Raw genomic sequence first — 22,527 nt, forward strand, 5'->3', positions numbered from 1 at the left:
ATCTCTCCAGCCCCTATTAAGAAATATCTCTTGGGGGGCGGAGAGATAGCACATCGGTTTTTGTCTTGCAAGCAGCTGTCCCAGGACCAAAGGTTGGTTTCAAATTCCAGCATCCATATGGTCCCCCATGCCTGCCAGGAGCTATTTCTAAGCAGATAGCCAGGAGTAACTCCTGAGCACTACCAGGTGTGGCCCAAAAACCAAACCAAACCAAACCAACAAAATATCTCTTAATCTGTTCTCATTTACCTGTTACTTCTCATCAGCTGTATAACAATAGATTTTACATGGATTTTTGGATTTTTTTTTTTTTTTTTTGGTTTTGGTTTTTGGGCCACACCCAGCATTGCTCAGGGGTTACTCCTGGGTGTCTGCTCAGAAATAGCTCCTGGCAGGCACAGGGGACCATATGGGACACCGGGATTCGAACCAACCACCTTTGGTCCTGGATCGGCTGCTTGCAAGGCAAATGCCCTACCACGGTGCTATCTCTCCGGGCCTGATTTTTGGATATTTTTAAATAATATAAAGTATATGAGTATAAGAGCTGACAAAAATAGGAGCCAGGAATAACCCCTGAGTGAGGTATGACCCAAAATCCAAAAAATATTCTTTTTTACTAACCTAGACTATATTTTATTGGGGGGGGGGGAACCACACCCAGTGACATTCAGGGGTTACTTCTGGCTATGTGCTCAGAAATCGCTCCTGACTTGGGGGTGCAAGGCAAACACCCTACCACTTGTGCCACCACTCTGGCCCCTAACCTAGACTATGTTATATGAATAATTCTTTTTTTTTTTCTTTTTTGGTTTTTAGGTCACACCTGGCAGTGCTCAGGGCTTACTCCTGGCTCTATGCTCAGAAGGCGCTCCTGGCAGGCTTGGGGGGACCATATGGGATGCTGGAATTCGAACTACCGTCCATCCTGGATCGGCTGTATGCAAGGCAAATGCCCTACCACGGTGCTATCTCTCCGGTCCCATGTGAATAATTTTTGTTTTGTTTTGTTTTTTGGGCCACACCCGGTGACGCTCAGGGGTTACTCCTGGTTATGCACTCAGAAGCCGCTCCTGGCTTGGGGGACCATATGGGACACCAGGGGATCAAGCCGCGGTCCGTCCTAGGCTAGTGCTGGAAAAGTAGACACTTTACTTCTAGCACCACCGCGGCGGCCCCTAAGGTTTTTTTTTTGTTTTTGTTTTTGGGTCACACCCGGCAGAGCTCAGGGGTTACTCCTGGCTCTATGCTCAGAAATCGCTCCTGGCAGGCTCGGGGGACCATATGGGTTGCTGGGATTCAAACCACCATCATTCTGTAAGCAAGGCAAACGCCTTACCTCCATGATATCTCTCTGACCCCGTGAATAATTCTTAAAGGAAGTCTTCAACTGGAAAACAGAATGTTGAATCAATGGCAAAAGCCAACACAGTTGGGGAAGTCTTTTTAGAGTTCATTGACTAAAATAGTCCCTCTGGTTCTAAATATGGTCTCTAGTGATTTACTCTGAGTTCCATGGGAAAATTTCTATCTGATTTCCTTTGGGTATAATTTCCCCAGAAGGAGCATTTTACATAACAAATTAGTAGAAGGTTAATGACTAATACAGGAGATTATTATATTATATTATATTATATTATATTATATTATATTATATTATATTATATTATATTATATTATATTATATACTTTCCTTTTCTTTTTTTTTGCTTTTTGGGCCACACCCAGTGACACTCAGGGGTTATTCCTAGCTATATGCTCAGAAATTGCTCTTGGCTTGGGGGACCATATGGGACACTGGGGAATTGCACTGCAGTCTGTCCTAGGTTAGCGTGTGCAAGGCAAAATGTGTGTGTGTGTGTGTAGTTTTTGAAACAAAAGCTTATTGGAAAGTAGAAGAGAAGAAACTCCCAATGGGGAGGACCTCAGTACTCCCTTTGGTTTACTAAAGACTTCATTATTCCTCTGGAAAGAACCGGGGTAGTAGGCTGGAGTGACAGCACAGTGGGTCGGTCGTTTGTTTTGCACATGGCTGACCTGGGTTCAATTCTCAGCATCCATATGGTCCCCTAAGCACTGCCAAGAGTAATTTCTGAGTGCAGAGCCAGGAGTAACACCTGAGTGTTGTTGGGTGTGAACCCAAAATCAAATATAAACAAACAAATAAATGAAGAACTGAGGCAGTCAATAAAGTCAGTGTTGGTACTAGAGTCCCAGTGCTGGCTAACCTTTTTGAGCCCGAGTGCCCAAACTGCTGCACAATGCCCGGTCCTCCCAACAGCCAGTCCAACCCTGTAGCCAGGTGACCTGCAAAGCAGACTCCTGCATACTTGCCTCCCGCCGCGACACATATCTTAATTGCGGACCTTCCCATGTGCCAGCTGCAAGGCCTTCGCATGCCACTGCTGGCATGTGTGCCATAGGTTCGCCATCGAGGGACTAAACTATCCAGTATGATATATGACATGATACAGATGTGAAAAGTAATAGTAGCTAATTATAATCCAATTATTAATCAAATGTAACTGTTATAGATGCTTAAGATGCTTATGGAACTTGCAGTTTTTTTTTTGCCTTCGCCTCCACTGCCTTCCACCCCCCTCCATCCTTGAAATCTTCTTAAGCCTTGAGCAGGTCAACATGAACTCTCAGCAGGATGTTCCCATCACAATCAACTGATAACGCACATCTGGTAGGATGCACAAGCAAGGCTGCTCAAACTTAAAGAATGAAAACACCAGCTGGAGAATACCCCCTCAGGGATACCTGCCATAAATAAAGTGGAAGATGGGCAGACTGTCAGATTGGACATTGTGCTTAAACCTGGACTAGAGGTTGGTGCATTTTACAAACCCTGATTTCCATACCTACCCTCTCTTAAAACCTCTTAGGCCTATAAAAGATGCCTCCCAAGTTGCTCAGGGCCTCTGGTTTCAGCCTGCATGACAGATCCAGTTGCCCCCAGGTAACTGGAATCAATAAACCTGCCTTTGCTATTGCATTCTCTGAAGAGTCGTGGTCTTTACTTGAGGCAATAGGCTTCCATGGACCCAAATAACTGATGCAATTATTTCACATCAGCCTGGATGAAGCCCTCTTTTAAATTTACATGCAAAAATAAAGCTTTGTTCCATAGTTTAGTTTTTTTTTGTTTTGTTTTTGGGCCACACCCGGCAGTGCTCAGGGGTTACTCCTGGCAGGCACGGGGGACCATATGGGACACCGAGATTCGAACCAACCACCTTTGGTCCTGGATCGGCTGCTTACAAGGCATACGCCACTGTGCTATCTCTCCAGGCCCAGTTTAGTATTTCTTAAAAAAACAAACAAACAAACAAAAACCCAAAAAACAAATCATAGTTAACTGTCTGACAACGAAAAATGCTCCCTAAATCCTAAATAATTAATCCAGTTAAGAGAAAAAAAGGTCTAAGATCCACCAAAAATGAGGTAAACTGTTGAGTTGTTTGGTGTGAGGAAAATTTACCTGGCAATGTCGGGGCATGAATCGATCAGAGTGCTGATGAATCGAAAAAACAGAGAGCCCTTCCACTTCACGAATTCCTCCTGTGCAAAGAGAAATTAGTGATGTCAGGTGGAAGGTCAGCAGTATATCCAGTCACACAGCACATTAGAAGGTGTATGTCAACCATACAACTGCCTGCAGTACTCCTATCATGGATCAGTTAGAGGTGAAGGGGTATGTGGGGAGAAAAGAACATGATCTCTTTCTACTGTTTCTGAAAAAGTACTCCTGGCTTTCGGGGTAGTGCCAGAGTGCCTTTCTTAGGAACAGAACACATGAGAACAGACACAGAACTCAAAGTCCCTCCACCCCCTTTAAGAACAAAGATTAATTTATGAACACTACAGGATGAACCTTTGTTCCTAATGTGAGATTATCACCACTGCCTACAGTCCACAACTCCTTGTACAAGTGACAGAGAAGAACCTTGTAGGCTTCTTGGAGCCCTTGGTGGAGGTGGTATATGCCTGCTGACTAGTGTAAAAAGGGAACAAAGCAGTTACTCATCTGCTTTTCTCTATGTGGTGTGGATTTGTAACACTGGGCCATTATAATCCTTGACAGATAGATACTGGAGCAAACACCCAAAATAAATATAGGGTATTATTAGTGTAAATGCTAAACATGAAAACAACAATATAATTTGTTCCACTCCCCTCACAATATATTTTAACCCCAGATAAGGCTCTTTATTTGTGGAGTCTATGACAAACTAACACACAGCTTTTGCTATTTCCAGAAGGAAAAGCGATAAGGAGAAGAGGGACAGTTCTGATATGTACCTGCAAGAGATTGGTGAGCAAAGTGAGCGTCTGCTTTCGGATGAAGGGGTCAGAGTCCTTCAGACACATGGAGATGTTGGGAATGTACTTGTCCACCATGGCAGTGTAGCGCATGCAGAGGTCACATAGCACAATGATCACATTGTTGCGCACAGCCACATCACTGCAAACCTCCAGCTCTCGAACGAGGGCTGGGACACTCTCCTTGGCAAGATCTTCGTGCTGCAAGCAGAGCTTACCTGCCAAAAAAGAGTTCAAAGTTTTAACTATTACAGTCTAAGCTTCAATTTCCTCCAGGGGATTTTATTATATATTATATTTAATCCAAGGAAGTAAAAAATTGCAAGGCAGGGGATGAAAGCTAGTACAGCAGGGAGGGCACTTGCCTTTGACATAGCTGACCCAAGTTCAATCCCTGGCATCTCATATGGTCCCCTAAACCCACCAGGAGTGATCATTGAGAACAGAACCTTGATTCAGGAATAACCTGGATCATAACCTGAATAATCTGAGCACTGCCAGATGTGGCCCCCAAAACAAGACAAACAACAACAACAAAAAAATGCAGGGCTGGGGATAGTAGAGGGGTTAAACTGCTACCCTTGCTTATGACTGACTTATTCAATATTAAGTGTTGCATATGGTCCCCCTGAGAACCACTAGGAGTGACCTCTGAGTATAGATACAAGATTAACCTCTGAGCACTATCTGGGGCCCTACACCCTGAAAAAGGAAAAATGACACAAAAACTCACAAAAACATCAAAGGAAAACAGACCAGAAAGGTTCCTTTAAATATAGTCAAATGATCTTTCTTTTTTGGGGGGCCATACCTAGCAGTTCTCAGGGGTTGCTTCTGGCTCTGTACTTAGAAATCACTCCTGACAGGCTCGGGGGACTATGAGAGATGCCAGGGATTGAACCTGGGTCCATTCTGGGTCGGCGGCATGCACAGCCTACTGCTGTGCTATCACTCCAGGCCCAAATGATCTTTTTTCCTTAAATTGAGATCAGTGTGAATTACAAGTCTTTCACAGTTGTATTTCAGTTACATAGTGACAGTGAATTAGGGCTGTTCCCACTGGCAGTATTGACCTCCCTCCACCATAGTGTACACCCCATACAACTACTCTTAGCCCCTTAGACTGCTAGTGTAACAGGTCCATTTTGTGTCCAAATGATGTTTCTTATAGTAAACTTTTGGGGGCCGGAGTGATAGCCGAACAGGTAGACATTTGCCTTGCATGTGGCCAACCCAGGTTCAATCCCTGGCATCCCATATGGTCCCAAGCCTGCCAGGAGTGACTTCTGCCTGCAGAGTGAGGAGAAGCCCTTGAGCACTGTAGGGTGTGGCCCCCAAATCAATTAATCAAGCCAACATTTGAATTTTTGGAGTATTGACTTGGAAAATAACCAATAAAACCTAGCTAATGAAAGACTTGTAACTCACTTTGTTCACAATAAAAATAATAAAAAAAAAAAAACCCTAGCTAATGATATATATATATTTTTTTTTTTGAGGGGGATAGGTATACCCAAGTAGTACTGAGGGCTTACTCCTGGTTCTGCACTCAGAGATCACTCCTGGTAGAATGGGGGACCCATCTGGGGTGCCAGGGACTGAACCCAGGCTAGTTGCATATAAGACCGATATTGTTTATTTTTGATAATCTATAAATGCTGAGTTTAACAATGAACTTTAAATCTGAGTTGGTTAGCAGAAAAATTGCTTAGCTTTATTTCCTACTCATAAGGAAAGAAGAAAGGCTAGTCTCTATTTTTTTGTAGCCTGGTGAATGCTTCTATCTTATTTTCAATGGTATACTTAGAAAAAAATAACCGGGCCCGGAGAGATAGCCACAGCGGTGCTTGCCTTGCAAGCAGCCGATCCAGAACCTAAGGTGGTTGGTTCGAATCCCGGTGTCCCATATGGTCCCCCGTGCCTGCCAGGAGCTATTTCTGAGCAGACAGCCAGGAATAACCCCTGAGCACCGCAGGGTATGGCCCAAAAACAAAAACAAAAACAAAAACAAAAGAAAAAAGAAAAAAATAACCAATATGATACAGTTTTCATAACTTATTGAGTACAAATTGTTCAATCATACTAAAGAAAACCTTAAATGGTAAGTATAGATGAATCTTTTCAAGATGAACAGTTGGCTTCATGGAGAAATTGGTTTCATAGCTAATCTGTCTATTCAGAAAAAACTAAATAAACCATTTTCTTTCAAAAACCAAACTGAAATGTATATTTTTATTTCCATAATTTAGGGCAGTGATTGGTATACAGATCTTAATAAACAGAAGTCATAATGTGACAGAAAGACTTTTAAAAAAAAATCACATGGAGTAATATATTTAGTAAATAAACCAGGAAGACACAAAACAAGTAAAGATGGTGGAGGCAATCGCCCTTCTTCTTACTAGAGCCTGGTCATGCCTAGAGCATGAGTGGTCCTATCAGTAATAATCTCCTATCCTCCAGTTCCAACAGCCACAGCAAACAGAATAAGTTTGTCTTTTGGTTTGAGGCCAGACCATCATTGCTCAGGGCTTACCCTGGATTCTGTACCAGCTTTATTCAGAGAGTGCTGTCTATACATGCAAGGCAAGTGCCAACCCCCTGTACGATTACTAGAGCTTTCATCAATTTTTAACTTAAATCTGTACTGAGATAAGGGAAAAGCCTCCAAGGAACAAGCCACCCAAACCCTGCTCCTCCCAGCCCGACTGACCCCAAGGTAATAACTGCATGTGCCCGTATCACAGATGACATGGTAGAGCCTCGGTCCTGCGCCAGTGGCTGAGAGGCAGGCCCTTCATTGCTGCTTTGAGAGGCTAGTACTGTGGGGAAGAGAAGAGGCTGTTTTAGTATTTCCCATCAAGTCAGCCTTAAGACAGTAGGTGCCAAGGACAATTCAAGGTCTCACCACTGTCTTTGTCAGCAGAGGCAGCCAGAATGGACTGAATGAGAAGGAAGGTTCTCTTCTCCACCCTGGTTGGGCAGAGCTGGGCATATCACCTAAGGTAAAAATGTACTTCACCTATGAAGAGAATGAATTTAGCAGTAAGACTAGGACAAAAGAAAAGTAAGTAGTAAGACTAAGACAAAATAAAAATTAGCCCAACTAAATAAGTACAGTGACATTTTTCATGGTCCCCAAATTAAAATATTTTCCATAAAAAATAAAATAAATCACTACTTAACCAATTCAACAAAATTAGTGACCAGGGGCCGGAGAGAGAACATGGAGGTAAGAAGTTTGCCTTGCATGCAGAAGGACGGTGGTTCAAATCCTGGCATCCCATATGGTCCCCCGAGCCTGCCAGGAGTGATCCCTGAGCACTGTCGGGTATGACCCAAAAAACAAACAAACAAACAAAAAGTATATGTTCAATAAGATTTTATTCTATGGCAAGAAAGTCAATAAAGTGTAGTGCATTTAAGCATTCTTGAACATACTATTAGTAGATTAAGAAAATATTTAATACATGATATTGTAAGAAGTATTAAGCAAATAATATTCATAGATTAGTCTTCCTATCTTTCATGAAGAATAGATCTGAGTGCCAGATTTAATAACTGGGAAAATAATAACAATGTTTTCGGGGGCTGTGTTACTGAGCTCAGACATAATGAAGGGTTAGAGAAACCTTAACTAGAGGATAAGCACCAGTCTGGGCCATAACATGCATTTTCTTTACTTGGATAGTGCCTGCCAAGACAAGCGAGAAGAACAAGACTTTTCAGAACTCTGGCCAAAACCTTCTAAAAACATCGGACATTCTGAAATCTCAATTCATGTAGACTTCGGTCTGCTCACAGAATTTAAGTGGATGAAATACATATCACCATACTTTCCCCAGACAGCAAGTATGTGAGAAAATAATGATTAGGTCAATAAACAATTCTGCTACACTATTTCAGTAAGCCTATCACCACATCTCCTGAACTTCTGATTGTTGCTACATCCAGCCAGCTCTATCTTCCACCATTTCCATGGGCTCAGTTCCACATCTCCTGACATGTGTGGCCCTGCAGCTCTTTACTGTTCTCACTTATACTTCCTATACTCGATAAAGATGGGCAGGGAAGAAGAGCACCTTAAACCCTGGGTCCAGGGGTGTTAAATACAAAGACTCACCCTCAGCACAGAAGAACACTGCAAACTCAATGGGATAATGCCTTCCAAGTTCAATGAGCAAAAACAGCAATAGAGAAGACTCAACCACTTGAAGAAATCTTCAACATGACTTTAGTATCACCATGGTACAGGCAATTAAAGAAACAATGGTACAGGTAGTCAACTAAACACAGAATGTATGAGAGACAAAATAAGAAGACTACAAGCAGAAATGAAGAGTATGAGGTAATATTAAATAACTCAATACTCTGGGCAGCAGAGTACAAGCAGCTGAGAAAAGCACTGAGGAGCTCCAAGAAGATATGGAGGAAATCTGCTACTAAAGAACAGAAGGTGGAAAGAAGTCTGAATAGAAATGAGCAGTACACCAGAGAGCTGTGGGATGAACTCAAGAGGAGCAATATGGGAGTGATGAAGCCATGAGAACAGGTTGGAAAAGTAGATGAAGAATTTCCCAGAGTTGAGTATTGAGTAGTACAGGCACTAACATCCAAGAGGTCTGAAGGGTTCTAGAGAAAATAGACCTGGACAGGAAGACTTCAAGACGCATTATGCTCAGAATGATAAAATTCAAAGACAAAATAGAAAACTAAATGTACCAAGATAAAAAAAAGAATTTATACACAAAGGAAAGCCCATAAGATTCACAGCAGATCTATCAAATAAAAACCTATGAGCCAGGGGCCGGAGAGCTAGCATGGAGGTAAGGCGTTTGCCTTTCATGCAGAAGGATGGTGATTCAAATCCCAGCATCCCATATGGTCCCTGTGGCCTGCCAGGGGTGATTTCTGAGATATAGAGCCAGGAGATAACCCTCTGAGCGCTGCCGGTGTGACCCAAAAACCAATAAACCAAATAAAAAAAAGAACAAAAAACAAAAAATTGAGCCAGAAAAGAATGGCAACACACACACACACACACACACCACACACACACACACACACACACACAACTCTTAATAAAATGAAGACATCATCAAGAATATTCCTATCCACCTAGATTATCATTCAGATTTAGAGCGTTAGGCACTGGCTATGGGAATTAATAGCCTTGAGGACCAGTCTTGCAAAGAGCAAAGAGTTTTTTTTAAGTGAAGACAAAAAATAAATGAATAAATAAAAGGCAAGACAAACTGAGTAGTAGCATTGAGTATGGCATTCACTCATGGCCAAATATGGTTGCCCTCATCCTAGATTAAGAACATTTTTACTCCTATCCTGCTAAAAAGAATTGTATACATTTGCAATAACAGTATTTCATTTATATTGAATGCAACATATCTGATCAATTGTTTTAACATCTAGCTAGAGTGACTTTGGTTAGATGGGTAGAGCGCCTGTCTTGTACGAGGCTGATCCAATTATTTTAACATCTACAGATTTTTTTTTTTTTGGGCCACACCCGGCGTTGCTCAGGAATTACTCCTGGCTGTCTGCTCAGAAATAGCTCCTGGCAGGCATGGGGACCATATGGGACACCGGGATTCGAAACCAACTACCTTTGGTCCTGGATTGGCTGCTTGCAAGGCAAACACCGCTGTGCTATCTCTCCGGGCCCACATCTACAGATTTTTATTGCAATCCCTTATTTATAATTAAATACTTAAGCAATATCTATATACTCTTTATTTTTCTTTTTTTGGTTTTAGGCCATATCTGGAGGCTCTATGGGGTTACTCCTGGCTCTGCACTCAAAAATCACTCTTGACAGGCTCGGGGGACCATATGGAATGAAGATAAAATCCAAGTCTGTCCGGGCAGCAAATGCCCTATGGCACTGCTATCAGTCCAGCCCATATCTATATTTTCTAACAAAGTAAATGGTTTCTTCTTAGTAATAAAATAATTCTTTTACTTCATAAGCCTATACAGATTTTCCGCTTATGTTTTCTATAACTCTCCTCCTTCTTACTGAATTTTACATGAATAGAATTCATTGATTTAATGTAAATCTTATTTTATGTACTAGTGCAGAATTATTCACATATTTTCACATATCAAGGCTGGAGCAATAGTATAGAGGGTTGGATGTTTGCTTGTACATGGTCAATCCAGATTCAATCTCTAAGTCACCATATGGTCCCCAAGCAATATCAGGAATAATTTCTTTTCTTTTTTCTTAAATTTCTGGACTATACATGGCATCACTCAGGGGTTACTCCTGTTCTGCACTCAGAAAATCACTCCTGGCAGGCTCGGGACCATATGGAATGCCGGGGATCAAACCCGGGTAAGCTATGTGCAAGGCAAATGCCCTACCTGCTGTGTTATTGCTTAGGCCCCAGGAGTAATTTCTAAGTGGAGAGCCAGGAATAATCCCTGAGCACTGTTGGGTATTATTCCAAAACAAAACAAACAAAAATATTCATATATCTGCAAAAAAAAATGGGTAAGCTTTAAAGAAATTTTTACTTTTACCAATTTATAATTGATTTACAATTTTGTAAAATTCCAAATTGGTTCTATTCATCTATATAAGTAGGTTCCATCACCTCCAGAATTAGAGAAGAGAAAGTGAGATCTACTTCAAATATGAGATAAAATAAAAAGAAATATAGTAAGGGAAGAACAAATGGGAAATATTCAGAGTAAGATTTTGTCTGTAGAAATGAACTTGAATGTGAGAGTTCTTGAAACACTAGTGAAAGAAAGCGGATTCTCTGGTGATGGTGTGGTACTAGAAAGATGTATGTATAAAAAGTAGGATTAGTAGTATTGTAAATCCAGGTACTTTTTTTTTTTTTTATTAAAAATAGTCAAAAATTTTCTTAGGGGGCCGGAGAGATAGCATGGAGGTAAGGTATTTGCTTTGCATATAGAAGGATGGTAGTTCAAATCCCGGCATCCCATATGGTCTCCTGAGCCTGCCAGGAGCGATTTCTGAGCATAGAGCCAGGAGTACCCCTGAGCGCTGCCAGGTATGACCCAAACACCAAAAAAAAAAAAAAATTTTTTTTCTTCTATGGAAAAAAGAAGTAAGCTATAAGCTAAGAAGAACTTGTTCGGAGGAGGAGGGAGAGAAAAAAGAGGGAGTGGTGAGGGTGAGAACGATAGATGTGAGGGGGGGGGGGGGAATGGTTCTGGTGGGTCGGGATTTGGGAAGGGACTGGGGGTGGAGGGAAATGGAGGGGAGGAAGAGAGAGGATGAGGGAAAAGAAAGGATAGAGAAGAAATAAGAGTGTTAGAGGAAAGGTAAAAGAGAGAAAAGAGGAGTGTGGAATAGAGAGTTCCAGTGGGAGTCGGACCCCATAGGATTTGGGAAGGGGAATGGGGGGAGAAAAATGGGGGAGGAAGAGAGGAGAGGAACAGGAAAAGAAAGGTTAGAAAAGAGGAGAGAGGGGGGCCGGAGAGATAGCATGGAGGTAAGGCGTTTGCCTTTCATGCAGGAGGTCATCGGTTCGAATCCCGGCGCCCCATATGGTCCCCTGTGCTTGCCAGGAGCAATTTCTGAGCCTGGAGCCAGGAATAACCCCTGAAGCCACTGCCAGGTGTGGACCCAAAAACCAAAAAAAAAAAAAAAAAAAAAGAAAAGAGGAGAGAGAGGGAAGGAGTTCCAGTGGGTCGGGCCACCATAGGATTTGGGGACTGGGGGGTGGGAGGGGAGAGAGACAGAGAGAAACACACAGAGAGAGAGAGAGAGAGACAAAGAGAAAGACACAGAGAGAGAGAGAGTTCCAGAGTTCCAGTGAGCCGGGCCCCACCAGATTTAGGATTTGAAAAAGAGGCAACCGAAGCGATGGAACATATCGATGAAGCACAAAATGAAATAGACAGACTTAATGAACAAGCCAGTGAGGAGATTTGAAAGTAGAACAGATATATAACAAACTCCTCCAGCCACTTTTTCAAAAGAGGTGGAATTGATCGCCAAAATCCCCAATTTTTGGGTAACGACATTTGTCAACCATCCGCAAGCTGTCTACACTGGCTTGGGGAGGAGGATGAGAGAAGTGCTGCATTATTTGACAAGAGTTGAAGTGACAGAGTTTGAAGATATTAAATCAGGTTACAGAATAGATTTTTATTTTGATGAAAACCCTTATTTCGAAATAAAGTCCTCTCCAAAGAATTTCATCTGAATGAGAGTGGTGATCCATCTTCAAAGGCCACTAAAATCAAATGGAAATCTGGAAAGGATTTGACGAAATGCTCAAGTCAAACACAGAAAAGTCAGCAGGAAGAGACAGCACGAGGAGCCCGAGAGTTTCTTTACCTGGTTCACTGACCACTCTGATGCTGGGGCAGATGAGCTGGGCGAGGTTATCAAGGATGACATTTGGCCAAATCCTTTACAACACTACTTGGTTCCTGACATGGATGATGAAGAAGGGGGAAGGAGAAGAAGAGGGTGATGATGATGAAGAGGGAAGAAGGATTGGAAGATATTGATGAAGAAAGGGATGAGGATGAAGGTGAAGAAGATGAAGATGATGATAAGGGGGGAGGGAAGGAGGAGGATGGAGAAAGACGACTAAAGGAACACAGACAGTTTCTGATCTCTTCTCATTTCCTCCAATCCCTGGGAGCAAGTTGCAGTCTTTTTCTTTTCTTCTCCCCTCCCCAGTCCCTCTTGTGCTCAGTCTTCCTGTTTTCGAGGTCTCTTTTGTCCTTTACACATGGGTTCTCAACTTAATTGGGGAAACCTTGAACAGAATTGAGTAGGGGAAAGATCTCTACCGCTTTCTGTTCCAAATTTTGTTTTATCCCTTCTTGTCTCTGCAAAAACTATGGAATCAACACCATGGTGCTCTGTGGGAAGAAAAAGAAAACCCTCTGCATCCCTTCACTGTGCTGGAAGCTGGAGGGTGCTAGGCCCCTGTGTAGTAAGGCATAGAATTCTAGCTTTTTCCCTTCTTTCTCTGTATATCGGCTCAGAGATCACACTGTGTTTCTATGTGAATATGGACAGTTAGCATTTACCAACACGTATCTGTCTACTTTCTCTTGTTTTAAAAAAAAGAAAAAAACTTCAAAAAAATAATAGGGGGTTATAGAAATGGCAGCAAAAGGGTGGGTTAAGTGGGACATTTTGACAACATGGCTTCTCCTTTGGCATGTTTAATTGTGATGTTTTAACGGACATCCTTGCAGTTTAAAATGACATTTTTAAATTAAATTCTCTCCTAATGATGACTTGAGCCCTGCCACTCGATGGGAGAATCAGCAGAAACCTGTAGGAATTTATTTGGAATTGACATTCTCTATTGTAATTTTGTTCCTGTTTATTTTTAAATTTTCTTTTGTTTCACTGGAAAGAAAGATGCTCAGTTTTAAACGTTAAAAGTGGTACAAGTTGCTTTGTTATGATAAAACTAAATGTGTACAAAAAAAAAAAAAAGAAGTACTTGTTCTGTTAATAATGTTAGAAACTTATATAACAACATCCATCTCTATTCAAACAAAACAAACCACAAACTGGGAGCCAGAGACAGCTCACATGGTAGGTACACATGGATGACAAACCCAGCAACATGTAGTTCCCTAAACACTTCCTGATGTAGCCCTGATTGTTCCCCAGGATGGCGCTGCTTAAAGATCTGCTGGATGTAGCCTTTATAAATAAAACAATCTGAATGGAAGAGGGAAAGAATGGTTAAGAAAGACACTACTCACCAACAGATCTTCATCCAGATGCCCAGCTCCACCTTTCTTCAGAACTAAGTCAGAGAGGCGGTGGATGCACATGGAGAGGATATTCCCACACACCTGCTGCAGCAATTCCTATGGAAAGTCATGACCCCATTCTGAAGGATCCATGTATCCTCTAGAGTCCTCCTGCCACCTAAGTCCATATTCACAGGATAAGCCATACACTAACAAGTTTCTTATTGCCCTGGCAACTCTAGTTAGTCTGGTAAGAACAAGTGACTAAGAAGAAACTTGTAAAGGACAGATTATATACTTTCCACATTTACCTATAGGAGCAAAAGGCAGATATTAAAAAAGACATGGTACCCTAATCTATAAGGCCTCTCACATATGGGGAAAAGCACATTCTAGTGTATGCAGTTGGTAAACTACCAACGAAATGAACAGTGGATTTCTGAGAGTGGTCAGAGCTGCCTTACTTCCACAATTGATTGATTAGGCACATGTCAGCTCCTCTTATCTTTATGTTTTGGGTTTTTGGGCCACACCCGGTGACGCTCTGGGGTCTGATCCCCCAGCGTCCCATACGGTTCCCCAAGCCAGGAGCAATTTCTGAGCGCATAGCCAGGAATAACCCCTGAGCATTACTGGGTGTGGCCGAAAAAAAAAACCCAACAAACAAAAAACAAAAAAGCTACCATGTTTGAGGACTGCAGATCTTGGACTTTGCTAGGTAGTCTGGCAAGTAATTTCTAAAAACCCCAGGAGGGGGTAATTAAGGGACCCAATTCTGGGAATCTCCCTGCACAGAACTCAGGACAAGTTGTTCAGCTCCTGTGATATTTTTGTTTGTTTGTTTTTTTGGGGTTACACCTGGTGGTGCTCAGGGTTTACTCCTGTCTCTGCACTCCAGAAACCGCTCCTGGCAGGCTTGGGGACCATATGGGATGTCGGGACTTGAACTACCCCTGCCCGTCCTGGATCAGTTGCTTGCTAGCAAATGTCCTAACGCTGTGCATCTCTCTGGCCCCTACAAGGATGATTTTTAAATTTTTTTTTGGGGGGGGGGCACACCTGTTTGATGCCTGGCTAAGCGTTTCAGAAATTGCCCCTGGCTTGGGGGACCATATGGGACACCGGGGGATCGAACCGCGGTCCTTTCCTTGGCTAGTGCTTGCAAGGCAGACACCTTACCTCTAGCGCCACCTTCACCGGCCCCCAAGGATGATTATTTTGTTTTTGTTTTTTTGGGCCACACCTGTTTTTGATGCTCAGGGTTACTCATGACTAAGCGCTCAGAAATTGCCCCTGGCTTGGGGGGACCATATGGGATGCCGGGGATCCAACCACAGTCCTTCCTTGGCTAGCGCTTGCAAGGCAGACACCTTATCTCTAGCGCCACCTCACCGGCCCCCCAAGGATGATTTTTAAAGCTGAGCACTTTCACTATGACAGCCTCAGCAAAGTGTCAGACTTTTCCTAGCTACTGTATAAATTGGTCCTTTGGATTCTCAAACAAATTCTACTTTTAAGTCCTTCATATATCTTTTTTTTTTTTTTTTTGGTTTTTCGGGCCACACCTATTTGATGCTCAGGGGTTACTCCTAGCTAAGCGCTCAGAAATTGCCCCTGGCTTGGGGGGACCATATGGGATGCCGGGGGATTGAACCGTGGTCCTTCCTTGGCTAGCGCTTGCAAGGCAGACACCTTACCTCTAGCGCCACCTCGCCGGCCCAGGTCCTTCATATCTCTTAATTTAGCAAAATAGCCTTTCCTATAGTTTTTTGTTGTTTTTTTTTTTGGTTTTTGGGCCACACTCGGCGGTGCTCAGGGATTACTCCTGGCTGTCTGCTCAGAAATAGCTCCTGGCAGGCACGGGGGACCATATGGGACACCGGGATTCGAACCAACCACCTTGGGTCCTGGATCGGCTGCTTGCAAGGGAAACACCGCTGTGCTATCTCTCAGGCTCTCCTATAGGTTCTTTTATTGCCAGTTCAAAATTCCAAGTCTTTCACTTGTTCCCAATCCAATCTGCTTTGTAATTCCCTCTTCTAATCCTCCTGTAGTTAGAGCCAATTTTACTGTGAGGTTATCACTGAATATAGAACATGCAACTTTGATCTAACCAGTATAAAGAGCAAGATGAACATCCCTCTAACTCTGGATACTTTTTTATTACTATAGACTCTTTTTTTTTTTTTTTTTTTTTTTTTTTTTTGGTTTTTTGGGTCACACACCCGGCGGTGCTCAGGGGATTACTCCTGGTTGTCTGCTCAGAAATAGCTCCTGGCAGGCACGGGGGACCATATGGGACACCGGGATTCAAACCAACCACCTTTGGGTCCTGGATTGGCTGCTTTGCAAGGCAAACGCTGCTGTGCTATCTCTTCCAGGCTCTACTATAGATTCTTAAGACTTTTTTTCAATGACAGCACCAAATACCATAAACTCATACCAATTTGTAGAGAAAAATTGCCCAAAACACATTGCTGCTGAGCTGTATCTGTGACATTTTTTTTTTGGTAGTTTGTTTTCTTCAATGTAATAACAGAATGTCAATTACAGAGAGTGTTGGAGAAAAATGTTTAAGATTAGAGAAAAAGGGGGCCGGAAGCAATGATACAAGCGGTAAGGCATCTGCCTTGCATGCAATAGCTTAGGATGGATTGTGGTTTGATCCCCCGCGTCCCAAATAGTCCTCCAAGCCAGGCGTGATTTCTGAGCACATAGCCAGGAGTAACCCCTGAGCGTCACTGGGTGTGGCTCAAAAAAAACCAAACCAAACCAAACAAAAAAGAATAAAGAAAAAGGAGAAGAGCAGGTATAGCAGATAGGGGCACTTGCTTTGCACTTGGCCAACCTGGGTTCAATTGCTAGCATTCCACATGGTCCACTGAGCCTGCAGGCTACCTGAGTACAGACGAAGGAGTAACCCGAGCCTAGCCAGGTAGCCCCAAAAACAGGAGAGAGGAGAGAGAGGGATAGAGACAGAGAGAGAAAGGAGAGAGCGAGAGTGCTAACAGTTTGGACCATACCCAGTGTTACTCAGCTATCACCCTTGGCAAGGCTTCAGGGACTATATGGGGCTCCAAGGATCAAAGCCAGGTCAGCCAAATATAAGGCAAGCATCTAACCCACTATACTTTCTCTCTAGCTCTAACTTCATCACTCATGAATAATAGTTTCCCAACTGCCTATTATATCTAGGGTCACCTAAGAGTGCATTCTATGGTAACAATAAAATGTGTGGCAATAAAATAATTTGTGGGGCTGGAGCAATAGCACAGCCTAGGGCATTTGCCTTGCACATGGCTGACTCAGGATGGACCTAGGCTCAATTTCTGGCATCACATATGGTCCCCTAAGCCTGCCAGGAGTGATTTCTGAGCGCAGACCAGGAGTAACCCCAGTGCTGCCAGATGTGGCCCAAAAAAACATACAAACAAAATGTGTTTGAGACATAATATGGGTAACTTTTACAGAGTCTGTATAGTATTATTTTATATAAAATACTGGTTTGGGGGGGCCTGAGAGATAGTATGGAGGTAAGGCATTTGCCTTGCATGCAGAAGGTCATGGGTTTGAATCCCAGCATCCCATATGGTCCCCTGAGCCTGCCAGGAGCAATTTCTGAGCATGGAGCTAGAAGTAACCCCTAAGCGATGCCGGGTGTGACCCAAAGAAAAAAAAACAAAACAAAACAAAAAAAAAATACTGGTTTGGGTTGTACTTATGCATATAATATAAGATATTCGCTGTAGGAAAACTGTTATTGGAAAACTTTGGGGATTCAGAAGAGATGAGAACAATGCAGCCTTTCAGGACAGGTATTTTCCAAGATTATAAGGAGATCAAGTGATCAGAATTCTCAGTCAGAGGAGCACTCTCTCTGGCTGGAAACTTTATTAGGTACCCTTGGAATGAGGAAGAATGAGGAAAATAGGCAAAGGCTTATAAATAAATACCCAGGATAGTTTACTAAGAGAGAGCATGGAAGAGTTTACTTTTATTGGGAGAGCAAGGATTAAGTCATCACCAGTGTCATTAGGGGGGTCATTCCTGATGGTGCTTTGGTGACCATATGTGGTGCCAGGTGAAATGAGGTTGGCTATGTACAAGGCAAGCTCCTGTCCTATCTCTCCAGCCCAATCTGTCAGAGTTCTTATCAGAAATACCTACCTGGTTGTCATTCCATTGCATTCTAATAGATTCCTGGTAACCTAGAACCAAGGTGCAGATTTCCAAAAGAAACCAAAAGTCTATGCAGCCAAGATAATTTCAGAGAAGGTTTACATGTTTGTCACGTATTTCCTTACGACATGAGCTGACAACTACTCATCTGTACAGTATACACAGAAAATGCAGACTGATGGCATGCACCCCAGAACCCAATGTACCTGCTCCTCCAGAGGGGTCTCTGCAGACGCACTACAGAGCCTTTGCAAAGAGTCCACTGCTGAGCTGATCAACTCTGGAGGCCAGTGGAATCTATTCAGTTGCACTGGACAGTATCTAAAAAGGAAGTGAGGCCCTTAAAGTTCAAGTACCATAGACAGAAACTGCGAGTAACGCTCTTTCCAAAAAGATTCTCTAACTTACACTCACCAATCAACTTGCTCCGGGGTGCTCTTAGAAAGATGCTTTGCAATATGCCCAATAACACAAAGGACATGCCCTAGGGTGGTGGAACTGGGATTCTTTTGACTAGGAAAACAGGAAAAGAATTATTAATACTGATCCAAAGCAAATAATGTTGCCAAAGTCTTTTCTTCTGGATCATCAATATGAGACCAAGTAGGGCAGCATTAACTGTACAGTGTGGTAGCATTTACACTGCCGGGCAGAGGAGCATCAATGCAGGAGAAGAAGGCTAGCATCAACTTGTATGGAGTATGGTAACATTTACATTGGAGGGGATAGAGTAGCATTAACATGGAGGAGGCAGAGTATTATCAATCTTGAGGTACCAAGGAGGCATCAAAAAATGAAGAAAGTGGGGCTGGAGAGATAGCATGAAGGAAGGGCATTTGCCTTGCATGCAGGACGACGGTGTTTGAATCCTGGCATCCCAAATGGTCCCCAAGCCTACCAGGAGTTATTTCTGAGCGTAGAGCCAAAAGGAACCCCTGAGCACTGGCGGATGTGACCCCAAAAAACAAAACAAAGATAAAAAAAAAAAGAAGTAAGTACTGTAGTATAGAATATGGAGAGAGAAGAACATTGATACAGTATACTAAAGAGTAGTAGTAGCATGACAGGGAATAAGGTAGCATTAATACTGAAGAGAGAAGGTAGTATGGACTAGAAGTTAAGTTGCAAAAACATTCTACTTGGAGAAAGTAAATTCCAAGCTTCAAAATAATCCTTATTGTTCCTGTGTGTTTTAGGCCAGAACTGAAAGGAGGCAGTGTTGTATATGAGCTATAGAAAGTTTTTCATCCCAAGACATGAGCTGTTTCTAGTCCTCATGACCACTAGTGGCTCAGTTTATAAGCATCCAACCTGCTGATTATCTTCCAGGACTCGATGATTTTGCTGTATAGTCCAGCTTTGGTGCAGAGCAAGTGATCCTGGAGAGCAGCATCCAGGCAGGCGCAGCATGTTCCGTGTCAGTGTGGGACAGCACATTGCTTATATATGTGGACGAGAATTTATCCTTCTTGGACCAGATATGAAAGGCCTTCTTCAAATAGTGGCTGGAACAAAGAGAAAAAAATGCACCGTCATCAGTATGAACAAACAAGGCTATGCTGATCCAGCCATCAGTGAAAGGCAACTGCTTTGGCTCTTCTAACATCTGAACCATTCATGCTTCTAAGCGCCTTGACTTACAGCACATTTCATACCATACTAGGTATTTTTGACTTGTATTCTGTGTCTAGCTTCAAAAAGTGTGGGTCACAACCCCACTCTATATGATAACTGCACGTGAGGCTATTTTGCAAGGAACCCTGGGTCCCATCCTTGGCACCATGTGTCCTGCTGAGAAATACAATACAATTTTGATACAAAATACAAAATAATATTAGCAAGTTATAGAAGTATTGGGGATGCATCAAGAAAAAATGAGGTAGTCATAAGATCATTTCCAAAGACACAAACCAAACAAAAATAATTAAATAGAAGACATTTACAATATGGATGACAAAAGCTTTTTATTCTTTCTTTCTTTTTTTTTTTTTTGGTTTTTGGGCCACACCTGGTGACGCTCAGGGGTTACTCCTGGCTATGGGCTCAGGAGTTGCTCCTGGCTTGGGGGACCATATGGGATGCCGGGGGATCGAACCACGGTCCATCCTAGGCTAGCGCTGGCAAAGCAGACACCTTACCTCTAGCGCCACCGCGCCGGCCCGGATGACAAAAGCTTTTATGTAGACTCTATAACTCACCCTTTCATTGGAATATGCAAAGCTACAACTTAACTTCAAACAACAAAAACCAAGAGGCCTACACACATAACTCACAAGTGTGACTTATCCTGACACTAATACACATATGCAAAAAAGACAGTTAAGGCAGCACAAAATCAAACAAGAGACTGAAGTAGAGATAGAGATTACCATTGTAGCAAACTCCTAACTAGAACTTCTACTATATAGGGTATGCTCAAAGCAATGTTTCAAATGGAACAAAACCAAAATGCTGCAGTGTTTAGAAAACCAATTCACTAAGATGTTAGAAAAAGTTGAACATGAAACAATTAGGATGTCATCTTTCTTTCTTTCTTTCTTTTTTTTTTTTTGGTTTTTGGGTCACACCCGGCGGTGCTCAGGGGTTACTCCTGGCTGTCTGCTCAGAAATAGCTCCTGGCAGGCACGGGAGACCATATGGGACACCGGGATTCGAATCAACCACCTTTGGTCCTGGATCGGCTGCTTGCAAGGCAAACACCGCTGTGCTATCTCTCTGGGCCTGGATGTCATCTTTCTTAATGACTAATACTGACAAAAGTAAGATACTGCATCCATCAGAGATCCTTATGGCCGTAGTCTGCCATAAGTGGCTACTGTTTCTTTACAGGTGAAGAAATCAGTTACGAAAACCTTGTAATTGTCCCTGGAGGGCCTGGGGGTATAAAAGCTGGGGATGAAGTGCTACGGTGCTCAGCGGAATTGCTCCAGTTGGATGGTCACTGCTAAATTGCTGGAGAAACTTTTACCACACTGTCAGCTCCTGTTGTCTTTTGCCACTTCTCTACTGCTCTGGGCCTAACACTTAAGGACTGATTTCATTAGGGGCTGGAGTGATACATTTGCTTTGCAAATGGCTGACCCAGGTTTGGTTCCCCCAAACACTCCCAGGAATAATTTTCAGTGCAGAGCCAGGAGTAATCCCAGAGCATAGCCAGGTATAGTCCAAAAAAGAAAAAGAAAAACAGAACAAAAAAGGCCTTTATTTTAAAACAAACAAATAAAATCACCACACAAATGCTAACAGATTTGAATTCAGTGAGAAAAGATAAAAAAGATTGAGACTTTAAATATACCAATGTAGAGAGCAGATGTTTCAAGATACTTATAAAATTTACAAATAAAATCCTATAACCTTTCCTATAAGGAAAATAAATCATAATTAACATACCCCAATTCCAGGCTGTCTGTACTAAGCAGAGTCAGAAGTGCCCAGGCTAGCACTTGGCTGTCATCTCCATCATGGAATTGTTTGTAAGGCTTAATGTTTTGTAGCAAAAGCTGATCCAAACACTCCAGGGCCTTCTCTTGTACTGTGTTCTCACAATCCATGACAACTGGGATAATCCCCATTAGCCAGGCTTTCTGGACTTCAACACATCTAGGTTGGGCCTTAAGTGTTAAAAATGAAGAAGTTATAAAGAAGTCCAACACTAGTAGAAAAGCTACAAATCAGTTATTGGCCGTTGTAATCAATTTTGGGGATATTAAAATGAATTGTACACATTATTACAAATAAATTATAAAAACAGGGCCAAAGCAATAGCACAGCCATCAAGGCTCTTGCCTTGCAGATGACCTGAGTTTAATCCCTGGCATCCCATATGGTCCCCTGTACACTGCCAGGAGTCCTGAGGGCAGAGCCCAGAGTAGAATACCAACAGGTATGATCCAAAAACAAAAAACAAACAAACAATATCATTAAAAACATCAGCATATGTGATAGTACAGTGGTAGGGCATTTGCTTTGAAACTGATAGGGCGTTTGCTTTGAACACAGCCAACAAGGGACAGACCCAGGTTCAATCACTGGCATCCCATATGGTGTGGTCTAAGAACCAAAAACCAAAAACCAAAAAAAAAAAAAAAAAGATGTGTGGAAACAAACACATGACATAGGGGTGTGGTATAGCTTAAGTGTCAGGTCATGGTTTCATTCTAGCACCACATAGACATGCATACTCAGACATAAAAAATAACCAGACACGGGCTGGAGAGATAGCATGGAGGTAAGGCATTTGCTTTCCATGCAGAAGGTCATCGGTTCGAATCCCGGCATCCCATATGGTCCCCA

At 42.6% G+C, this 22,527-nt stretch overlaps 1 protein-coding gene and 1 pseudogene across 1 annotated transcript in view; one reads left to right on the forward strand and one right to left on the reverse strand.

The window, feature by feature from the left end:
* The window catches only part of NCAPD3 (non-SMC condensin II complex subunit D3), a 79,286-nt gene that overhangs the window by 16,046 nt on the left and 40,713 nt on the right, over positions 1-22,527 (reverse strand). Inside the window, 11 exon segments of the mRNA XM_049778432.1 lie at positions 3,488-3,567; positions 4,309-4,542; positions 7,039-7,151; positions 7,238-7,324; positions 7,327-7,351; positions 14,065-14,172; positions 18,441-18,555; positions 18,643-18,747; positions 19,546-19,583; positions 19,586-19,739; positions 21,625-21,845. Of these exon segments, the coding sequence (XP_049634389.1) occupies positions 3,488-3,567; positions 4,309-4,542; positions 7,039-7,151; positions 7,238-7,324; positions 7,327-7,351; positions 14,065-14,172; positions 18,441-18,555; positions 18,643-18,747; positions 19,546-19,583; positions 19,586-19,739; positions 21,625-21,845 (1,280 nt within the window).
* On the forward strand, positions 11,286-14,024 carry LOC126016380 (protein SET-like; annotated as a pseudogene).

The sequence above is a fragment of the Suncus etruscus genome, chromosome 8 (assembly GCF_024139225.1).
Source record: "Suncus etruscus isolate mSunEtr1 chromosome 8, mSunEtr1.pri.cur, whole genome shotgun sequence".
Classification (NCBI taxonomy): domain Eukaryota; kingdom Metazoa; phylum Chordata; class Mammalia; order Eulipotyphla; family Soricidae; genus Suncus; species Suncus etruscus.